General features: G+C 33.3%; 1 protein-coding gene across 1 annotated transcript in view; it reads right to left on the bottom strand.

Annotated features, from left to right (window-relative positions):
- LOC118193190 (uncharacterized) overlaps positions 1-24,124 on the bottom strand; it is a 101,232-nt gene extending 77,108 nt beyond the window's left edge. Inside the window, exon 1 of the mRNA XM_035364240.2 lies at positions 23,929-24,124. Within this exon, the coding sequence (XP_035220131.2) occupies positions 23,929-23,965 (37 nt within the window). The 5' untranslated portion in view covers positions 23,966-24,124. The remainder of the gene's footprint in view (positions 1-23,928) is intronic.
- Positions 24,125-24,389: the final 265 nt, after the last annotated feature.

The following is a 24,389-nucleotide window of genomic DNA, read 5'->3' as shown; positions in this document are numbered from 1 at the left end:
AGCGGTGCAACAACTCCTGGTTTTATTTTTCATTTCATATTTTGTAAAACTTTAATGAATTGCTCAAAGTCAACGGTTTGAAAGCGAAAAGTGGCAAGACTGTACGGAATAAAACATTTTTATCTCCAGCTCGCGAGAATGTCTATCCAAAATTCTTAAGATATGCTGTTTTTAAATATCTGGAGACTTTGCTGTTGAATTGGATTTTGTGTGGCGTAAGTGGGAAAATTGTGATCTTTAATAAATAAAGTCAACACAGGAAACATTAATAATGAAAAAAAAATTGTTAGCCATTACACTAAGAAAACTGAATAATGATATGCTGAACTGAGAAAAAAATAAAAATTGCACGCCAATACTTATAACACTGCATTAGGAATTCTAAATTTTGTTAAATAAAAATATTTTGATTTTGCTGTTGAATTGTATACGGCGTAAGTGTAAAAAAAATTATGCTTAATAATGCAGCTAGCATGGGAAAACAAATGCAAGCTAAGCGGAAGCGTAACCAAAAGGGTTTCTTTTAGGTGACCGTTAAATTCTAAGACCTCGCAATTTCCCTCCCCCCTCCCATGGCGGGCTCGGGGAAGACTGTAGAATTCTGGTTTATCTGTTAATCGATTAATAATTCTTTAAGTGGTTTTAACCAGATATTTATCTCGAATCTCTGAAATCTTTAGAACCCTTCGAATAGAAACATCGAGAAGAGCGGTGGGGAATTACTTTGAAATACGCGGTTTTATTTCCTCCCTCCCGATGACGGGCTCTAGAAGTTTATAGGCAATGGCCACTATGAAGGCGAGAAGCAATGGTCACTTTATTACGGAGGCACCTATTAGGTAGGTCACCGTTACCTCCTTTGAAAGTACAGACAAATTACATCCATGCCTTTTCCGAGATTCGAACTCAGACCCTTCAATACGGCAGTCAGAGTCACTATTCCGTTTTCCGTCTGGGAAGCAGAAAAAGAAAGTTTTAAATTGAAAATTATGTTTAGCATATTAAAAATTCATTTTTTTTTCGCGGAAAATTCTACATTTCATGCTCGACGAATCAATGTAACGCTTTTCTTGCATTTTATCACCAATTAGTATACACACAAATAAATCTATACATATAAAGAAGATAATCTGTGTGTTTGTCCTCTTTTAACAACTCAGTCACTAATATAACTATCGTCGTCAAACTTTCTACGATTATTTTCTGGGTCCTGGAAAAGGTCGACGTCCACTTTTCCCCCAAAAAACAAGTAGCTAAAATCAGACATATTAATTAAAAACTCGGAAAAACGATAATTTTCCATTCATTTTTTCGAACCGCAACAGTCTTGCAAGCTAGAGATGAAAATCCGATTTATGTCGAAAATTTTTGCCACTGCTCGCTTTCAAATCCTAGAGTTCGTTAATAAAAATTCGAAGTTTTACGATGAAATAAAAATAGCGTTGTCAAACATCGAATACATTATTCCCGATTCCAAAAATTCGTGGGAATCCATTTCGACTATTTCCATCTTCGTACAACTTTAATCAGCCGAAATATTAATTAAAAACTCTGAAAGCGCTCATTTTTACACTCATTTTTCCGAGTGGCAACAGTCTCGCGAGTTGGAGAGAAAATTGCTTTATTTCGGAAAGTGTTGCTACTACTCGCTTTCACATCGTAGAGTTTGTTAATCAAAAATTCGTAATTTTTACAAACTCGCTCTCTCTCTCTATATATATAAAGAAGAATGTCTGTTTGTTCGCGTTATTGATTTCTGATCAATTTTTTGCAACATTTAATCATCTAAAATTGAATATAGGTGAAATATTGGATGGAACTTCAGCTTTTACAACCATTTGATTAGAAAGACGAAAATCATTAAAAACTACATGCCATTGTTGCTGATATAATGAGACAGAATTACGAGTAGTTTATTTTTCTATCGAAATTTTTTATGTGGTTTCCAAATCGCATCAGAATGAAAAACGTATGACTACGAATCGTATTTTTTGCATCGTTAATAGAGAAGGATTACAGCGGTAATTGTTCTTTCTTTTGTTAGATGTATCACTCTCAATCTAACTTAACTGGCACCGGGCACTTCCGCTAGTATATAAATAAAAGAATTAACAGCTTGCTCAAATATGGAGTTACGTATTAATTTTTTCGTGTACAAAATATATTATTTTTTATCATCAAAATATATCCGAAGAGAACATTATTTTTTAAAGTTATATGTTAAGTTGAACTTCTCTAAAAATGTTTCAGAAATTTGATGAGAACGTGACTGAAATTTGTTTCTCACTACCAAACTCAGCTTTTTTACTTTCGTCTACATGCTTATGATTCGACATGGCGATTCATACTCATATACGTCATGCATGCCCGGAATGCCACACCCATATGTGTCAGTTGCAACGCAAGGTTATTGTGCCGCTTCTTTGAAGACCAGTCAACAAGTAAATTGCACGCCTACTCAGGGGTGCGTAGGTAAGAAGCGTCTCAGTGAACTTTATTTTTATTTTATTTTTTTTTTTTTTTTTACTTTCGATTAAAACTGCTCAAAAGCTGTAAATCCTGATGATAAGACTTCAATCTTGCGAAAGCAGGATCTACAAAATAGGAGAAGTAACATTATGTTGCCCAGAGTATGGTATGGATATCCTTACCACTTGTATATTGCAGATAGTACGAAACAGATAATAAAAGTTATTTACATGAAAGCAAAGATTAAGATACTTTCTATTAAAAAATGAGATTATTATTCTAAAGAAGTGGTGAAGAAGACTACGAAAAGTTTGCAAAACAGAATTCAACTTCAGAATTCCATGCTTAATGCATTTAACGATTAACCTTTGCTTTAGAATTATAATTAGCCCAAAGGGAGTTAGCCCAGAAGTGCTATTAATTTCGTTTTGGCATTTTTTGGCGTTTCACTTTTCAAATTATTGCCACCAAATATTATCGCTCTGTATTATATTTACAGAAATTAAGTAATGAAGAATCTGCATAACTGTATGTATGTTTCTCGTATTGTGATGAAACAGCGGTACGTAGATCCATCCAATTTTGAATAACGCACGTCTCCACTCGAATATGGGCATCAGGAAGCGCGAATTTTTAATTTGTTTTATTACCTATTGCATATTTTGCATTTATGAGTTTTTGATTAAGAAACGGAACGATTTCAAAGCGAGCAATGGCACCACTGTACGAAAATAAAAAAAAAAAAAATTATCACCAGCGCGCCAGACTGTGTATCGGAAATTCTAAAACTATGCTCTTTTAAGTTATTCTGTGATATTATTTTTATGGTTTAAGTGCGAAGAGCATGATATTTAATAAATAAAGGTAACACACAAAACGTTAAAAAAAGCCCCTTTCGGCGTAAATAAAATCTGAAACACTTTCAGATTTTTTTTAAACATTTCTTTAAATTTTTTTTCCAGTTTTTAAACTTTATCTAAAATTTCAAAATTCGTAATTTTAAAATCTATAAATTTTACAAAAGTCTATACTACTACCAAGAAAATTATTTCAAAATAGTCATTTAATTTTTGTACATTAAAGAACATGTATTACAAAATACATCCCATACAGTAATCATCACCTAAAATATGTATTTGTAAGAATTCAGTATCATCAAAGTTTTCGTTGCAGTCGGCAATCATTAAGAATTCAAAAACCGTTTGTTCTCTTGACACTTCACGAATCTTGAGAGAATAATGAAGCGAAAGCGACACAAAACACGCGACTAAACTGATGGATGTGGTGAGAAAACTCCTCCTTCTGAAATCTTTACACACTCATTTTTTTAGTTTCTTTCACGCTTCAAAGCATATCGAACAGTGAAAATAACTCAATTTTTCGTAAACAACAATTTACCACAGTGACGCATCAACGGAAAGTAATGATGAAGAAAAACTGGAAGCCGGCGTGTGAAAGACAACATTACAAAACTTTCAATATATATTATGCAATTAAAGAAAAAGACAATTGCTTATATTTTCGATTCTAAATACTTTTCAATTGTATGTTAGCTTTATGTGCTTAATTTGTACATGTTAGAAACTGCTGCGGTTTTGAAGGGAAAAACATATATTCATGATTTCTGCACCATGATGATGCCAGTTTGCATTATCTGTAAATGCGGAATATATTACATTTAAATTTCAATATATAATGAATAAATAATATTTAAAAAAGAAAAAATTGTACGAAATAATTTTTTTGCATGTTATCGAGATTAAAAATAAATTTAATCGAAAATTTTCACCACTATACAAATCTCGAATTTTGCCATTTTATGAAATTCAATACATCACAGTTTTTTTGTTGTTGTCACTAATCTCACTAATCTAACCTAATCGGAAAAATCCCACGAAGCTTACCCTAGCAGGGAGTAGAAGATTGCGGCAAGTACAAGGGTAGTACAAGTACAGAGTGTACAAGATTGCCATCTGTCATTGGCAAGACCCTTGAGCAACATAGTTAACAGTAGGAATTTGTCCATTTCCATCCCAGTTTTGAGGAAAAGCACTCCGGGGGGGGGAAGCGGTCCGAGGGTCTCCCACACCAGCTTTCTTACCACCAAACTACACGAGAGGACTTTTGGCTCGCCATATATTTAGAGTGCCCCCAGGCCGCAGAGACACTACACATTTACAACATTCATATCTTCTCCGGGATTCAAACCTGGGCAATTTGGCAGTAAGGGGTCACTCGTAGTAAATCACTAATTTTAATATAGAATTAAAAGTTCTTTTTACTATAGTATTCACTTCAAACTGCTTAATCAATAAATACTAAGAAGCAGTTCACTAGAAAAAACAGAAGATGAGTTTTTAATACGTCTGAAATAAGAATGGGGAATACATTTTATGACGGGATATAAATATAGGCAAGAATTAAAACTGAATACTGCACGAGCAAAGTAAAAATAGTACATCGATGGGGCTCAAAAACAACCCATTTATAAGTAATAAAATTTCTATTCGAGAAACTAAACAGTTTGCCTCATGGATGCTACTAATGTTATGCCTGTTTTGAACGGCGCAACGTCTGCATACAACACTTTAGAAATTCTATATAACACACTGTATATTGTATTTATTTTGCCGTATATAATGTGAAAAACTGAAAATAACTTATTCAGTGATCTAATTGGAGGATGGATTAAATCTTCACATATAATTATGTGATTATACGTTTCAAGACTTCTCTCACATTTGTCTGAAATGTTAAATATGTATTGAAAATAAATGTAGGCCATAACTATTACATTTTCTGAGTTTTTGTGAATGCGACATTTAGTTTTAAGGTCAACAATGATATTTTCTCGACTTAAGTACCAACATTTTAGAATTCTCTTACTCATGAAACTTAGACTATCTTCAGCATATGTTGAATATGTATTTCTGCAAGCGAATGCAAAAGAGAAAAAATTATTCTCTGAAGAGAAAAAATTATTCTCTGCTATGGTTTGTAAAAGGAAGAATTGCTTCCTTAAAATTACCCCCTCAAGAAAAAGACATTGAATATTATTCTTTAAGGTACAACAAATATCCAAAACATTTTCTTAAGTGTTTGCATAGTAAATAATAACCACACAGATAGCACTATCTACTTATAATTGCTGTAGATATAGGCCATCCTACTGTTGCGTGTGCATGGGTTCGTAATAGATTGAATGCACAAGTCTGATGAAAAGTTAATAATATTTATTCTTATCAAAAGAAATAAAGCAAAATGCTGAAATGTTTCCGCACAGATATCACGCAGTAGTTATATTTTAAACTACTAAAACGTTAAATAGAACAGAATTCAAAGCTCAAAGCTAATTTAATCTCAAAATTTACAGCAGCTAAGTAAACACAACAGCTCACTAAAGTTCTCCAGACTTTTTAAAGCTTTTTAATCATGCACGAGAACATTCTGGTAATTTTTATTTTCTCGGGGTTTCTGGAAAGCAAACGAGTAGAACTACAGTTATAGGTAATACACAATTGCATTTATTAAAGTTAAATATAAATTACGAGATATCTATTTATTAAATGCGCGTGCTCCTGTATGCTTTACTATAGTTTACTTAGTTTTACTTACCTGTATGTTTAACTACTTAGTTTTAGGTTTGAATCGCTTTGTAAATTCATTTTGCACTTTATATAACAGGTAATTAATTGTAATGTCTTTATAAGGCTAATCTCAATAATATAAATTAAATGTACTTTCTTTAAAAGTCTATGAATGCAGTTTCGTTAAATTCAACTATCGAATTCAGTTTTTGTTACCCCAAAATTTCGATTTACGACCCTTAGTTGAAAAAACATTGCTCTAAAGAATAGTCATTATTGAAGCTGTAAAATATTAGAAAAGAAACGAATCTACGCATATATATATATATATATATATATTTGTAAGATAAAAAATATGGAAGCAAACTTCTAAATTTAATTGGCTATAACCTCTTTTATTTTTTATTTAATTTGGGGACTTCCTCTCTCTGTCTTAAAAATAGCGCTATAAGTCTAAACTGCGTCATTCAAATTAATCATGCGATCCTACGTAATGCTTAATCCAGATACCTTTAGCCCAATCAAATAATTGTAAACCAAAACTTTCTAACTCGGAACTGAAACTTTTTGACTACGCTTTCCTCCTGGCAAAACGCTCCCAAATCCACGCTGTTGCTTACTTGCATTAAGATGACATCGTACTTTAAAACCCGTGTACATGGAAAATAATACATTCAACTATGATTGACTATTTACAGAAAGATGATGTGCTGTGAATTATCATGCAATAAATTTCTGTTTCGAGACGGCCATATCTGGAGGTTTTTGGTTTGTGCATTCATCCTTCCGGCTACGCAATAGGGTGTCTTCAGGGGCCCGAAATTGTAGGGCCGAATTCCTTCCTCTACGCAATAAAACATGACATATATATATATGTGTGTGTTGTGTGAAAGGCGGTGGCTTGTCACAAGTTACACATAATTTAAAACGCATGATAGAACGTCTGGTAATTTTTGCTGTTCCTAGTACGACTTGATTCATTGAAATGAAAATGGCAATAAAATTGCCGTTGACGATTTAGGCAAGTATGCCCACATAAAACTAATGAACGACTGAAAAAATTAACGTATGTTAAAGACCTGGCGGGTAAACCAATCCGTGACTAACTTATTGACCTCATCATCGACCTCCTTTCAGACGCTACTTAAGAGACCCGTGTGACAATCTCAGGAAAACGTGAGCTCAGTACAGGGCATAGCTCATCCTATTTTGGCAAGGACAACTAATCACAGTTTGATAGCTTTCGTGTGTGCAACGTGGGAGGAATACATTTCTGCATCATGCAAGGGATAGCATCCTCCTCTAACTTTCAGGATTGTTTAGATTTTATCATCATCTGCAGCTTTTCGAGCATTTTCTCATCCCTTACTCACCACAGAATCTTTTCAATGTGTCGTGTGTTTACTAATCCAGTAATATTGATTGAAAGTGCTTAATAATAAGGTGAACATCACTTACCCACTGCTGCGTGGTTTATGAGAGAAGCCCATGGCAGGTGCATACTATTGGAAGGCCACAAGAAATGAATGTTGGTTCAGTGTGATTAATTATACCTTTCAACAACGGTTATAATCCTCTCAAGGAGCTTTCCACTCTGCTTAAGCACTGAAAGGCGACAACCCTGTGTGCGTGTTTGGAAGCATCGATTAGTCACAGAATTCCTCTTCTCTGTGCGGATTTCTCTACAGCAGGGTTTTTTAAACGTTTTTCAGTCGCGACCCTTTTTTATCATTGAGATTTTTTCGCGATCCCCTAGGATTCCATAATATTTACAAAAATTTTGTGAGACCCCATAAGTATTGCGCAAATCCGACACACGCGTGAGTGAAACTCAATTTTTTTCACTTTTACTGTAATATACTATTGCAGTTTTAGGTCATTAATTTCTAGTTTTAAGACATAGAACAATGTGAAAATTTTAATAAGTAAGAGATGCAATGACAGCGTCACGTGCAAAGCAAGTAAAATGAACGTTTATATGTGCGCTTTATACATTATACATAAAAGAAATGCGGTGAAACGTTTTCGTTTTTTTCTTTATCTGTATTATTGTCTTATCTTTATCTATTTTTAGATACATTCAGTAAAAATATTTGGTAATTGTAAAATTATTATAATAAGTTAAAGAAATATCAAAACTGGTAAAATTTTTGGCGACGCCTTGCTGCAGGTCCAGCGACCCACCTTAGGGGTCGCGAATCACAGTTTCAGAAACCTTGCTCTACAGTGCGGGCGGGGGGGCGGGAAATGGAACAGTTCTATATCTCTCGTTCTACTGGGCCACACGTCATATCACAAAGATTGCAAGGAAAACTAATTACAATTCTTGATAACCTGAAAAATGCAGATCTACATAATACGGAAATTACAGATAAAGTGGATAAATCTGAACAAGCCAAAGTTTCAACTACCAATTCCTATACACAAGCTTTGTACTATAAAAACCAATAAGACGATGCTTGATTATTTTATAGCTTGATTTACTATTGTATGGTAATTTTTTTTTTTTTTTTTTTTTTTTTTGTGTGTGTGTGTGTGTGTTATGTAATATGGGCGCAGCTCCTTCGTGTCATAAGACGAGCTTCGCATGTCAGGCGGGCCGGACTGCGTCCTAAATAAATAAATAAATAAATCCCTATGTTAAGCATGAAGCTATCCCACCAGCGGCCGTATGGTAAAGCCGCTGAACACTAGTAGTTTGGTACGGGGTTTTAAATCCTGGCCAACGGACTGGCCGAAGGGCTGTTTTCGTAGTTTTCTCTGTGTGTAACGAGTATACTAGCCAGTTTCTCTTAGAAAGCCCTTTCTGTGTGTGTGTGTGTGCGTGTGTGTGTGTGTTATGTAATATGGGCGCAGCTCCTTCGTGTCATAAGACGAGCTTCGCATGTCAGGCGGGCCGGACTGCGTCCTAAATAAATAAATAAATAAATCCCTATGTTAAGCATGAAGCTATCCCACCAGCGGCCGTATGGTAAAGCCGCTGAACACTAGTAGTTTGGTACGGGGTTTTAAATCCTGGCCAACGGACTGGCCGAAGGGCTGTTTTCGTAGTTTTCTCTGTGTGTAACGAGTATACTAGACAGTTTCTCTTAGAAAGCCCTTCGCGAAGGCATCCTCCCTTTAGGTAGATAGTCCACGAGTGCTTTGCCATAATTAAATAAATCAGACAAAACTAAGCATGCAGTTAACAGACATTTTGTATATAACATACTTAAGTATAAAGTTAATGTTTTTATTGCAAAACTTTACTTACCTTTTGTTCTTTGCAGTGTTAAATTCAAGGTGTAAAATTTTTAACTGATTGGCTTAATTTAAGCTATTAGTTTCAATCCATTGTAATATTTATTACTTCATTCCGTATTTAAATTCGAGTATACAAATCTAAAGCAAGAATGACAAGCTGAAAGCTATATAAAATGCGTGTTAATGTTTTGACAATCTCATTTAAAATATTAAATCATCTTTATTTAATTATGCGTTTGAGTTGATTTCATAAACTCTTAAAAAATCACGTGAATACACAGGTGTTCGAAACTGTAACGCCCTTTTATTGCTTTAAATATGATATTTTGTAAACATAATTCTCGAAATATTTGAAAATTAACCAGCATAATTTATTTTTTAAATGTATTTTTAAAACTTCATATCTAATTTGGCGCTCCTCTTAGCCATTCACCTGAGGTAACTGACTTTGTCCCGGCTATGCTTTAGGAGCTCGGAATAGCGGGAATTAATGTTTGATCCTCTCTCGTATTTATTAGCCCAAAGGGATAATTTGCCCAGAAAGTCAATTTAATAATTTCCGTTTAGGCATTTTGCGTCGGTTTACTATAAATGTCCGTTTCACTTTCCAAATTGTTACCACCCAATATTAGAGCCCTATATTACAGCTAAAGAAATTAAAGAATGGAGAATCTGCATAAATGCATGTATGTTTCTCGCATTGTGATAAAACAAAGGTACTTAGAGCCATCCAATTTTGAATAACGTACGTCTCCACCCGCATATGAGCATCTGGAAGCCCAAATTTAGAATTTGTTTTATTATATAATTCATATTTTGTAACGCATTTATGAGTTTTGGATTCAGAAACTCCACGATTTCAAAGCGAACAATGGCAACACTGTACGGGGGGAAAAAAAATAATCTCCAGCGCGCGAGACTGTGTATCGGAAATTCCTCAGATATGCTCTTTTTAAATTATTTTGTGATATTGCTGTTAAATTGAATTTTATGGTTTAAATGCTCAACTCAAAACACCGAAATTTTGCAGTTCGTTAACAATATAGTTGTGTTCTCAAAAAATAATCACATCTTGAATTCTTTACATATATAAAGTGTGACTATTACTTTTAATTTTAAAAGGTATTTGAAAAATTACTTTGAGAAAGCTACAAGTAAAATTTTACTGTGATCTTTCTTATTGCATTACTGTTTGATTACGTATTTGCATTGCAACACAAAATACCTGTTTGCTACAGATTATTTTCAAAAATATTTTCCGCCTGTTTCAAAAGTTACGTTTATTTCTTGCTAAAAATAGAAAACCTTAAAATGAAGACCTGAAAATGTATTGCATAGTGCGGCAACGTGAATTGAATCGTTTTGCGGTAGAATTCAAGCACGGGCAAACTAAGGAACAAATATAAACAGGCATTTAAATTTTACAAATGTATAACTTTGTAATGTAGTTCTTTTCCATTGCATTTTACAAAACGAATGCGCTTTATGGTGCGCAAAAGCCTTTTATAAAATTAGGTCAAGTTATATAATACTATTTGCAGTGTATAAAAAATAGTTTTCAAAGAAGGTGACACTCTTCGTTGAATATAAAAATTCGATATAAGAATAACTAAGAATAACTAAGTTACAATATTATAACAATTTCAAATGAAGATAAATAACCTTAAAGAACGCCCTGCATTCTGTACATAAATATTACCGAATTTTCTTAAAACAGTGAAATGAGTTTTATTAGTTATACCATATGGTCATGAAGATGTTTTCGTGTAAACAGAAACATACTGACAATTTAAAAAAAAAAAAAAATAATAAAAATAAAAAAAAAAAATTCTGAAAGAGTTCAGATTTTAACGACCGCCCAAAAGGATTTGTTATGGTTTATTACGCTCGCTGAGCTCGCAATTTTCCAATCTATAGTATAATCTGTTTATAGTGGAAGACGCAAAATCCCGTTTCGAGATTAATAGCCCGTGGCTAATAATCAGTTGCATTTATTAGCTCTTTTCTAAATATACGTATGTCCAGCAGCGGCCGAGCGGTAATTGGATAATAAATCTTAATCTATTATCTTCTATCTTCATCGCTCATAAAGCAAAGTAGATCAAAAATATTTTCTTACTCTCCCTTATGTTAAAAACGAAAGAAAAAGAAAGGGTATTTCTCCAAGCCTTGAAGATCCGATAAAAGAAAGACGAATGTCTTTATTAACTTGTCCACCGACACGACCATCCATTTATGTATGATAATGAATCAATGAAATATGCTTGGCGTATTTTCCGACGATTTCGGTAGGTCATTAGTGAACTACTTTTTTTTTTTTGTTCAGCTAAGCGAATTAATTTACCGTAATGAATTATTTTTATTACCGTATATTACCGTAATGAATTGCAAAACATGACATAATCATGAGATTGTCAATGTAAGAGCATGCATAACTGGCACTGTTTTGTTTGGATACGGATAAGCATTATTGTCGGTAGCAAGAAGCGGCCCTGACAATTATCCTTGAATGACGAATGCATATTTCATTCCAAAAAACCCAGGTTTTTTTTTTTTTTTTTTTTATAATAATAAACTCTTACGCGCTGTAACGCGCGAGACTGTGTATCGGACATTCTAAAGATAGGCTCATGCGATATTGCTGTGGAATTGAATTTTATGGTTTAAGTGCGAAAAACATGATATTTAATAAATAAAGGTAGCACACAAAACATTAAAAAAAAAAAAAAAAAAAGTGCTCCTTTGGGCGTAATGTAAAATCTGAAAGCTTTCAGATTTTTTTTTTTCCCCATTTTTAAGTTAGCATATTAAGAATAGTGAGAAATTTTTCAGTGATATAAGACGATTGAATTTAACATATTTTCTAAAATAAGAATCAGACACTTGAATTTGTAGTTCATTAACAAAATTAAGTTTCCATGAATAAACTATTAAGACAACAAAAGAATAATTTGCAAAATTTGTTAGGAATTTGCTACTTTAAATTTATTAGTGCTTATTAGGCCTTTTTACTTCCGTGTACAAATTAAAGTAAGTATTTTTTTTTTTTTTTTTTTTTTTTTTTTTTTTTTCCAATGGCAGATTGTGAACAATTACAAAATCGTGAACAATTACAAACGTAATCTATATAAGGCCGGATGTGGTGGTCTCTTTATTATGGAGGCACCTAAAAGGTGGGCCACCATCGCCTTTCCTATGAAGGGGCGGACAGTTACAACCATACCTTCTCCGGGATTCGAACCCAGGCCCTTCGGCATCGCAGTCAGCTTCCCTGACCACTATACTATACCGACTGGGCGAAACTAAATCAAGTATTGTAACCGCGAAAATTTTCGGGTATCATATTTCAATGAAACTATCCATTTTAACCGCTATCGATAGCAACGTTTTTGCCTGACATCTGGACGTAAGGACAGAATAGAGGACTCATTTTCTCAAAACGGATTGCAAAAAGGATTTAAAATAGATTCATAAGAGATTCTTTCGTTACTTATGTATATATGTATATGTCGCATAACTCGAAAATGATTAGGCTCAGAACATTGAAATTTTGTATACAGGACTGCTATAACATGTAGTTGTGCGAACTGAATTAATTGAATGAGAAATTCCAATGAAATTCGAGGAAATAAGTTCAAATGAAATGTGGCAAAAAATATGTCTAATTTAACACCTTGTAAAATCAATATACCTAAAAAAATATATTTCTTCTTAACTGGTTGGATGCCACGATTTTGTTCTTGAATTTTCTTCCCACTGTACAAAAAGACACTGAAGTTAGTGAATTCACACCAACTGACTTAACTCACTATTCTTTTAAGACTTTCAAATGTAAACAAATGGCGGCCTCGTTAAGCCTAACGCCTCTCAAAATTTTTTATTTTTGATAATTCTACAACTATTGCCTGCAGATTAACTAAAGGCATAGAAACTTTAATCGGAACATAAGAACCATGTAATTCAATCACTTTTAAAGCACAAAATGCACAATTTACCAACATTTAAGAAGAAGAAAACTTGGCTCATCGAGGCAGGTAACAGAGTGGGAATAATATATATATATATACGTTTAGTGCGGCCGATTTCAACGGAAAAGGGAGATGCTCAACTGGATGTTATAGCAATCGCATATACAAAATTTCAACGTTCGGCAACTACCTGTTTGATTTTTTGAGTTATGCAAAATACATATGTAGGCACATACGTACAAAACAAATTATATAAATACTGAAATAACTTATAACGTTTATCCAATAGTCATCATTTAATAACTGGTCTACACTAATAATAATGCACTAAAATGATAATTAAAAAGAAAAAATTCTTTACAATTTTATATCTTAGCTGGTAAACTTTATTAATTTAGAAGTCAAACAACAACGGTTTATGGTAAACTTTATTATAAGTATTTATCGATAAATCCTCGAGTTTCGCGCATAGTGGGACATGTCCGGTTCATTGCCACACTTCACGTAAGTGGTTTTGCGACAAAATTCTCAATGAGAAATCCGAATTGAGGACTTTGTAAGTGGCTTTTATTCATGGTATTCCTTTAACTGGTGGGTAATAATTAAAAATTACAGTACGCAACTTAACATTATTATGCTCATCATTATTAACATTTTTACGGCTATAAAGAAGCGAAATTTCAGTGTAAAAGGATTTTTAACAAACTGATATAAAATTAATTCATGTGGATCGTTCGATATTTTTAGCAGAAAGGTGCAATTTGGCCAGAAGGGCTATTAATTTCGTTTGGCATTTTGGGTTGGTTCACTATAAACGGCATTACACTTTTCAAATTGTTGGCCGCCAAATATTAAACCCCTGTGTTTATATTTAAAGAAAGTAAATAAAGAAGAATCCACATGAATGTAAAACGAATGTTTCTTGCATTGTTGGGGGGGGGAAGACGATATCTAGATACATCAAATTTTGAATAACGTAGTCCTTCATTCGAATATGGGCATCTCGATGCTCTAATTTGGAATTTGTTTCATCATTTATTTCATATTTTGTAAAAACGTTAACGAATTTTTCATTAACAAATTCAACGATTTCAAAGCGAACAATGGCAAAACTGTACGGAAAAAACATCTTTATTTCCACTGCGTGAGACTGTCTATCGGAAATTCTAAAGGTGTGCTGTTTTTAAATATTTTGTGATATTGCTGTTGAATTTGCGCGAAGAACATGATCTTTAATAAACAAAGGTAACATACAAAACGCTAAAACAACGCCCCTTTAGGGGTAATATAAAATCTGTAATTATTTATTTTATATATACAATGTGATTAGCTTCTCATGTTCTGCGATTTTTCATTAATTTGGTATCGTTTTATGTGAAACTAACTGCATTTACTTTCATTTTAAATGCGATTGGATGTTAAAAAATGTATGCATTCATTGACGATGAACGATTGATGATGCCAAGAGTACTTTGTCCTTTTTGAAGGCTATTCAGCGCGAAGGGCGATTGAATGAGACGATTACAGTATTTGAAATGTGCTGAGTCGGGTAAGCAGCTTGGAATACAATTTTTTTTAAATATATTACCATGAAATTTTTAAAAACATTACTACAATAATGAAAATCGTTTTAAACATAATCTTTTTTGTGACCGTGAATGTGACTATATCTCTGTGTAGAAAAAAATAATCAATTCTTTTGTTTCCCCTATTTTAACCTATAGGGTAATGTGGATTATTTCACTTTGCAAAAACTATCCTCCTCAGGCAAAAAAAAAAAAAAAAAAAAAAGGGGGGGGCACCTTTGCCGACGATATTTATGTGGATAAATTTTTTTATTTGTCTTCTACATTATGATGATGCTTACTTATCAATGTAACAAAATGAGCCTATTAAAAAGTATGTACTTTTTAAAAAATATTTTGTCAGTTTTTAAGTTTGTTTGGCCATACCATTAGCACAGACAATATCCCAAAATCATGTTTTTAGCACTATATGCTAACTCATGACATTTTTCGTTCCTGTTGCAGCAGTGGTCTTCAGACTTTGTCGATTCACGAACCCTTATAATTTTAATTATTCAGACCCTTATAACTATAATGATTTTTGGGGGAACCCTATACCACCCTTAGAAAAATATAACTTAAAATACTTTTTAAAGAAGATCAGAGATTAACATCTTATGATCAAAGATTAATATGTTACGTAAAATTATGAATTTACACTTTCATAGCATTAACTCGTGCATCAGGTGTCACGTACTCTTGCACTGTATTTAATGACAGGGGTATGCTTGCAATTCTTTTTTTTTTTTTTTTTTTTCCCGAAACTGTCGAAATCTAGCCCTACTGATGTTTACATGCAGTCGAATTTCATGGACTACATTTTACTTGTTTCTATGCTTTGTTTTTGTTCCCACATATGTTGAAAGAAATTTTGACGTTGTTGGCGACCACAACCACCCGAAACGGTCGAGAATGCGATGCTGTTTTTTCCCTCCACCTAAGATGTACAGTAGCAGATACAGTTCCCTTAAATGCACTGCAGTATTAGTTTATTGCAGACAGCTTGTTCTAAAAGGCTAATGGAAGCTTCTTTGTTGGGAAGTAGAAAGGATATAATTTGAAATTTTCACACCTCTTTGTACGTTAATGGACGGGACGGGGCGGGGGGAAAGCAGACTCGACAGGTAATGGATGGGGACGGGATTTTCGCTGTTTTAAACATACAGGTTAGCGGCGACTTGGCTTTCCTAAGGATTAAAATGTTTATAGCTCTATGAAAAATATTTGGGCCCACACATCCACTGAACAAGCGAGAAACCGGAGCCAATCTCGCACGTGTATCACTGCTGACGTCGGCAACACACACGCGGAGCTACTGATTAACATTCAAACATAACGTTTTGATTAATAAACACAAGTTAAACTGTGTGAGTACTTTAGAATTTTCTTGTCGAAATTTCATTTTGACTCCCGGAATTCCGGAGTTTGGCTCTTGGAACCTCGCAGAGCACAGTTTGAAGACAACCGATCTACAGTGACAGATTAGTGAAATGGGGATGGGGCTCAACTCACATGAACTTCTAAGGACCCCTTATCTTAAGACATTAATTAATAGTCCAATGTCCCCAGAAATGTCTCGCATCCCGTAAATATTTCCAGATATTGTAAATATAATGATTGCAGGCTACGAAATATATTCAATAAATCAAATAATTGGGTTTTCTAGGAAGAAAAGCTACGTTTTTAAGGAACTCGTTGGCCTTCAAAAAACGATTGGCTTGTGAAAGAATTTCCGATGTCTACTTCACCCAGGCGCGTAGCTAGAGGGGGGAGACAAGCGGGACAACTGTGCCTGGCGCAGCAACCAGAAGAAGCGATGATTATCTATTCCTTTATATAAATAAACGGTTTTGGTTTTGGAGACTGATTCGTGCGACCCCAAAATATCGCCTTGGATCATTTACATCAAAAGTAAAATCAAAATATTACATTTCAACAGTAACATTCACATTGCAGACATTTATATATTTCTTTTGCTTATTCCAAGGTTTATTTATTAATCCACTTAAAATTCTTCAGATATTTAATTTTACTGTCCATTTTTCAAATATGAATGTATGAAATACAACTGGAATCAGAGTCGTAACTAGGGTGGTTTACAGCGTCCGAAGACAGCTGAAGATTTCGGGCCCCACCTGTTTGCTTTGAACAGAAAATTATTTCTAAAATATCGTACAATCAGTTTGACCCCCCCCTGGGATTTCGCGCCCCGTCCTGTTTGCTTAGAATGGAAAATATTTAATTCTAAAATATCGTAGCATCAGTTTGACACCCCCTGGGATTTCGCGCCCCGTCCTGTTTTCTTAGAATGGAAAATATTTAATTTTAAAATATCGTAACATCAGTTTGGCTCCTGCTAGTTGCTGCGCCCAGGTACAGATGTCCACCTTGCTCTCCTCTAGCTACGCGCTTGGTTGAAGTAGACATCAGAAATTCTTTCTAAAGCCAATCTTTTTTGGAGGCCAACGAATTCCTTAAAAACGTAGGAACTCTTCTTAGAAAACCCAATTATTTGATTTATTGAATATATTTCGTAGCCTGCAATCATTATATTTACAATATACGGAAATATTTATGGGATGCGGGACATCGGACTATTCCGCACAGTCTGGGATGTCTGGTCACTGTATCTTAGGATTATATTTAGCTGTACATAATATTTATGAACATTAAGATATATTTATATATTAAAAAATCCTGCTTTACTAAAACGAAATTTTAAAATTGAATCATAAATATTCTTAATACAACTTTTCAAATATAAAACGATGTGTTTTTATTTGGAGCAGAAAGAAATGAAAGAACATGTGCTATATTCTAAACTGCCATATTAGTTGTTACATAAAACTAATTGTAATACCTGTCTGCATAAAAACACTTATTCCTATACTCAATTGTTTTCTACGGTTCGCTTGTTATACGTATACGTATAAGTTACATGGATACTGAGGCTAGTCGCACATTTTTTAGACGATTTTCATTGTATGTACAGAAATATTTTACCTAATATATTTGTGTTTCAAATGTTCCATTTGATAACCCTTATTCTTTACAATCTTTCTAAGCCATAATTTCCGAGATACTAAAGTTTTTTATTAGCGGAACAGGTACTTGATCCCATTTCTCTTGAATAGCTCTCCAAAATACAAGGAGGGTTGAAGTCGACTTCTGGGCAATCCGCTTTTTAAAAGTCCAAAAGCGCAAAATATCCGTGGATGATAGATACATCAGGAGATTTTGTAGGGATATGAGGGATGGGTATGGCGTTGGTACACGATTCTTGTACTATTTTTTCCAGGAAATGAATAGTAGGTTTTGACATGCGGCTTCTTGTTTTGCCTTGATGAAGTTCTACTGAATGATGGCACTGCGGGTAAAGGGAAAGTATTTCATATTTGAAAATTGGGTATAAAATGTTTCTGATAATGTGTGCAATTGACATTAACAGTTTTCTGCACTTTCTTTAATTTTTATTTGTCATTATATCAAAATATATATTTTTTATCAAATATGTTAAATAATATTTCAAAAACATAGATGGAATATATAATTTTGGAACTACTCTTATATGCGCCTTTAGGATGCCAAATGCGGCGATTCATGCCGCCATATTTCTACCTAAATTTTTTGTCTACATTTCGAACTTCTAACCTAAAATGTCTGCAAAAACGCGATTTTCGCGCCCACGTTTTGAACATACAATTTAAACTAAAAATCCGAAACAAAAACAAAAAATTTAGATAGCAAAAACGTAAAGTTTCTAACTCGACAAGAATCCATGCACACAGTGACATGTTTTAACTTAAAAAAAATCACAGAATTGCACAATCTATGCAGCGAAGGAATCTACAAACTACGCACACCTAGCTTAAATAAATTAACATAACAACAGTAAATTTCAAAGAATACCATGTACACAGCATTCTGTTTAAACTTTAAAAAACTGCGAATTGCACAATCTAGGCTTGCGCACTAATCAACAAAATAAACTAAAAGAAATTTCAAACAATTCAAAAAACAACAATAACGACAGTCATTCATACTAAAAAAACAATGAACATAACATTCTACTAAATAAGAACAAGAATAAAACAAAATGCACTTACCATAAATCAATGCTTCTTCAAACAGCAGAAATACCAATTTCAAACGTCAGCAAAACAATTTCACCACAAATTTGTTAAAAGCATCTTCTCCCGTTTCAGAACAACGATGGCAAAAAATATAAACCACCAAATAAATCTCCAAATCGCATTTCCGATTATAAATCGGCAACGTCGCTTTAACACGCCGCCACGTAATCTCTATCGTATTTATATGACAGCCAGAATCACTATTGATACTATGTTTCGCAAATAAACGTTCAAAACCTTCTTCTTCTAAATACTAGTAAAATTTCCAACGACCCAGAAAATAGTTGTACCAAGCACGCAACTAAAATCTTGCCAACACGTCATAAATCACTTAATTACCACACGAACCAACTAACGAATCCAAGTTTCCATGTAAAAAAGGTTGCCACAGAAACCAACATCGCCACCAAAACTATCGTAGAACAGAACACGCAATCGCGCCAAAAACCAGCGCAATCGCCGCATCTGGCAACCTTAGGGTGCATATAAGAGTAGAGCCATAATTTTTGTTAATATATCAGAAACCAACAGCAATCATAAATCCCTTTGGAAAACTTTCTTTAGAATCTTTGAACCATGTTCTAAGATTTTTTTTCTTCTTTTTAATGATAACAAATGGATCTCTTTTTATTGCGGTCATTTAAATATACCCAAGATTCCTCTACTGAGACAACAGTTTTGCATTTTTGTGCGAGTAAGTATTTCTCATAGAGAATTCTGCAGCGCGTTCTGCTTTCGGCAACATGTCGTGGAGAAAGACGAGGCACATCATTACGTTTCTTTAACTTTCTAAGATTCAAATCAGCAATAATCACTTTGATTACAGTTGACACTGAGTATTTTATTGATTATGCAACTGCTCTTCGAAGATTTTTTTTTTTTTTTTAACATCTTAACTTTGCAACATTCGAAACATTCTGTTTTTTTTTCTTTGGATACGTTTTTTGAACAACTTTTCTCCTTGAAGCCATACTTTGACGTATTTTTCCTTTCTTACTGAAAATATTATATATCGTTGCTTTAGATACCGAAAAATCATGGCTTTAACTATGTTTTTACTTCCTTGTACGAAGTAAAAAGGAAGTACTGTAATCGCGAAAAGTTTCAGGCACCATATTTCAACGAAAATATCCATTTTGACAGGTATCGAATGTAATTTAACGATGTTTTTGCGTAACATCTGTACGTAAGGACAGAATAAAAGACTCTTTCCTCCAAAAAAATTATAAAACTGCTTTACAATGAATTCTTAAAAGAATGTTTTGTGGTGTTTGTACGTACGTACGTATGAATCTCGCCTAACTCAAAAACGAGTAGCCTCAGAACGTTGAAATTTTGTATATAGGACTGCTATAACATGTAGATGTGCACCTCGTATTTTGGTTGCAATCGGCCGCACCAAACGTATATAAATATATTTATATATATATCCATTCTGTTACCAGGCTCAGTGATCTCAGTTTCTTTACTCTTATATGTTTGTAAATTGTGCATTTTTTCCTTTAGAAATGTTTGAATTATGTTGTTCTTATTTCCGGTTAAGGTTTTTATACCTTTAATAAATCTTCAAGCAATATTTGTAGAATTGTCAACAATTTAAGTGCGATTAAGCCTAATTTTTAAATAACATGTTATTTAAAAATTAGGTTATTTTATTTGTTTACATTTGAAACAGCGGAACAGTAGATTTGTTGCCAATCTAGCGAGACTAAGCTTCGCAACAACAAAGATAACGCCTTCATTTATTATTGCGAATTAAATTATGCTTAATCCTTTCTGAAATTTTTCGAGGAAATAACTGTTTAAGATTTACTTCAAAATTTTTAATATAGATATTTTGATTTTTTACGTATTTTTGCTTTGTCGCGAAGTGTGAACAAAATTAGTTAAATGAGAAATATTGAATCGTCTGTGAAAAACTGTTCCGTTTTTCTTTTGTTTGCTTAATTTCTTTTATACATCGTTCTAAAATCATTATAGTATTTGAATAGAACATGTGGCAACGATTAGATAATTCTTCAAATGATATAAATTTTGTGCATTCTGAGTTATAATTCTAAATTTTGTGCATTCTGAGTTATAGTTCTAAATTTTGTACATCCTGAATATGAACGAAATATAACGCTGTTAAATGAACCTAGCGCCAGAGTGTAGCTATGGAAAACAAATATAGTGAATTTTAAAGAATGCATTTATTGTACTGTGGTTTATGCGCTATCAACGAAGTAAATTTAATGCAATCCAATAAGTTTAAATGAAATGCAAGAAAAAATGCGTATAATTTAATATTCCGTACAAGGAAGTCATGTGGTGTACACATCAGATTTTTTACTAATTAGATAGGAATAATTTTTTTCGGAAAGAGTACAAACATAGCCTTCCGCAGGCTGCTGCTTCAAAAGCACCATTTTGCGTGAAAACAAAATTCTAAAATAGCAGACTATACACTTTCAATATATAGTTCAAGTTGAAAAAAAAAAAAAAAAATTCCAGTCAGGCGATTTTTTTTTTCGCAAAGCAAAATCGTCTAAAAAATATGCAAACAGTTTCTGTATTAATTAATATACAGGTACAGTGTCTCAAAAAAGTGATGGGACACTTGTGCTTTACAAAAGGAAACTGCAATAAAATAAATTTAAAAAACATGTAAACTTTTTTGTGGGTGTGTTTCATACTTAAATTTAGTAACATTTATTACATAACATACATTTTCTCAAAATATTAAAATATTAATTTAATAAAAATAAAATTGTTTAGAACGGAGCAGAAAATGGCTCACTTAAGTGATGGAACACTACGTACTATGCAACAAAAATCGTCTGAAGTGAGCAATAAAAATATCTTTTGGGGTATTTGTTTTTACTCAAAAGCAATTGCCAATAATTTATAAAATCGTCTGTAGTATTTCTCTCCAGGTTTGTTTTGGAATTTTTGTGTTTTTTAGCTCTGTGCAGCCATGAATGCTAAAAGAAAAGAAACTTTGCCTGGAATTCGAAAATTAGTTATTAATTTGCATATTGAACGTGGAAAATCTAATAGAGAAACTACTGAAACAGTTAACTTCAGTCATTTAACAGTTTTCAATATCATTAAACGATATAAAAAGAATCATATGATTCAGGATAAAAGAAGACCTGGCCGACCATCAAAGCTTTCCAATGGAATAAAGCGAATTATCGTTCGAAATATTTAAAAAAAATCCAAGAATGAGTGCTTCTAAAGTTGCTGCTGATTTAAAAGCATTATATGGAGTAATTGTTAATTCTGAGACTATTAGAAGAGCAATTCGATCTACTGGATATCACGGTAGAGCAGCCGGGAAAAAATTCTTCGTAAGTGAAAAGAATAGAAAACTCAGACTGGCTTTCGCAAAATCCAACATAAATAAGAATTCTGATTACTGGAATGAAGTTATATTTGCTGATGAGAGTAAATTTAATATATTTGGTTCTGACGGTAGAATCTTGGTGTGGAGAAAACCCAGGGAAGAATTTCGAAAACAGAACTTGGTGCCAACAGTAAAACATGGTGGAGGAGGAGTTATGGTATGGGGGTGTATGTCGTCCGCTGGAGTTGGTAATCTTGTTTTTATTGACAGTATAATGGATCAGTACAAGTATATTGACATTTTAAATCAAAATTTGAAATCTTCAGCACGAAAATTGAACCTTCATAACGATTTTAAATTCTACCAGGACAATGACCCCAAGCACAGTGCTTTGAACGTCAGACTCTGGCTGCTGTATAACTGTCCTGAAATAATAAAAATACCCCCACAATCTCCACAATTAAATCCCATAGGGAATATTTGGCAAGAATTGGAATCAAGAATTCGCAACCACACCATTTCTTCAAAACAACAATTAAAATCGGTGCTTCAAGAAGAATGGGGTAAAATCACTCCAGAAATCACAAAAAAATTAGTCGAATCCATCCCAAGAAGATTAAATCATGTTTTAAAAGTAAAAGGATATCCAACAAAATATTAAAATCTTTTAAAAAGTAAAATTTTTGGATAAATATTTGATGGAAAAGTAAGTGTCCCATCACTTAAGTGAGCCATTTTCTGCTCCGTTCTAAACAATTTTATTTTTATTAAATAAATGTTTTAATATTTTGAGAAAATGTATGTTATGTAACAATTGTTACTAAATTTAAGTATGAAACACACCCACAAAAAAGTTTACATGTTTTTTAAATTTATTTTATTGCAGTTTCCTTTTGTAAAGCACAAGTGTCCCATCACTTTTTTGAGACACTGTAAGTATAATCTTCTTGACAATGTAATTTATCAAACAATTTGCTCTTATGTAAAGACATTTAGGAAAGCACAATAAATTTATTTGCTGTCAATTACAATATAAATCTTCCCTTCCTATATTTTAAATAAAATGATACATTACGCGTATTTTACAATTCAAAAATTAATGGTCCATTACGGGAACAAAATCAGAGGGCTTTTTTCTCAAGAAACACATTTATTAAAGTATTTATATTATATTTATTAAAACTTCCACAAATAAATATTTACATAGGCATATTTACAATTTCTTCGTACATAAATTGTAATTAATTTTTCTGACGACTCATTAGAAAATTTAAAATCCCCCCAAAAGGCTTTTGAAAATTACAATAATTTAATATAAAATGCGATTTGTGTAAACAAAATAAAATATTCCAGCTTTTATATCATCGGCATAAAAAACGCATTCAATACCTAGTGGTGGGAGAGCTGGATTTGATTATTACATTTAAATGAAGCATATGATTAGAAAAGGGGGATAGTCATTGTATCACATGATCTTTCATTCATTAGCTCGAATCGTAAGTAAATTAATAAACATTTTTATATTCTAAGCATAAAAAAAAAATGAAGACTGCGAGCTACGTAACTAAACAAAAGATAAAAGGGTCCATGCAGTATTGACATAGGCAGTATCAAACGATAGAACAAATCACTTACCGTAAACAGATATCCAAAACACAACGTGATGTTTCATGTCGACGGAGTTTAGTGTATTTTCTGTCAACCCATAGATAAATCGCAAATATCTCGATTTGTTTGAACTTTAGGGAAAAAACTTACGAAAGCGCAAACCTGTTCAATGCCGCCTAACTGAACAAAGAGGGCTTTACCATTGCTGGAAGGAGAGACGCGCCGGTGAGGAAGAAAAAAAAGTTTTCTTCTTCCCCTTGCTCCTCCCCCACACAGGGGAAAAGGATTTAGATTTCGCGGTGATGTTGCTGTGATTGGTGCGGAGTGCTTTTGTCCGGTATAGAACTTTGAAGGGGAGAAGGTAAAAAGTGCAGGAACTTCTCTTTTCCAGTGAGACAAAAAATTTGTTCTTTCATTGCGAATTTCGTGCAAGCAAAAACACAGTACAGGACGAACGAGAACTTACTCGGCATCTGGAAAAACATCCT

This window comes from Stegodyphus dumicola, chromosome 1, assembly GCF_044657685.1.
Source record: "Stegodyphus dumicola isolate Sdum_Otavi_A_Nest chromosome 1, ASM4465768v1".
NCBI classification, from domain to species: Eukaryota; Metazoa; Arthropoda; class Arachnida; order Araneae; family Eresidae; genus Stegodyphus; species Stegodyphus dumicola.
This window is presented reverse-complemented; position numbering and strand designations above follow the sequence as displayed.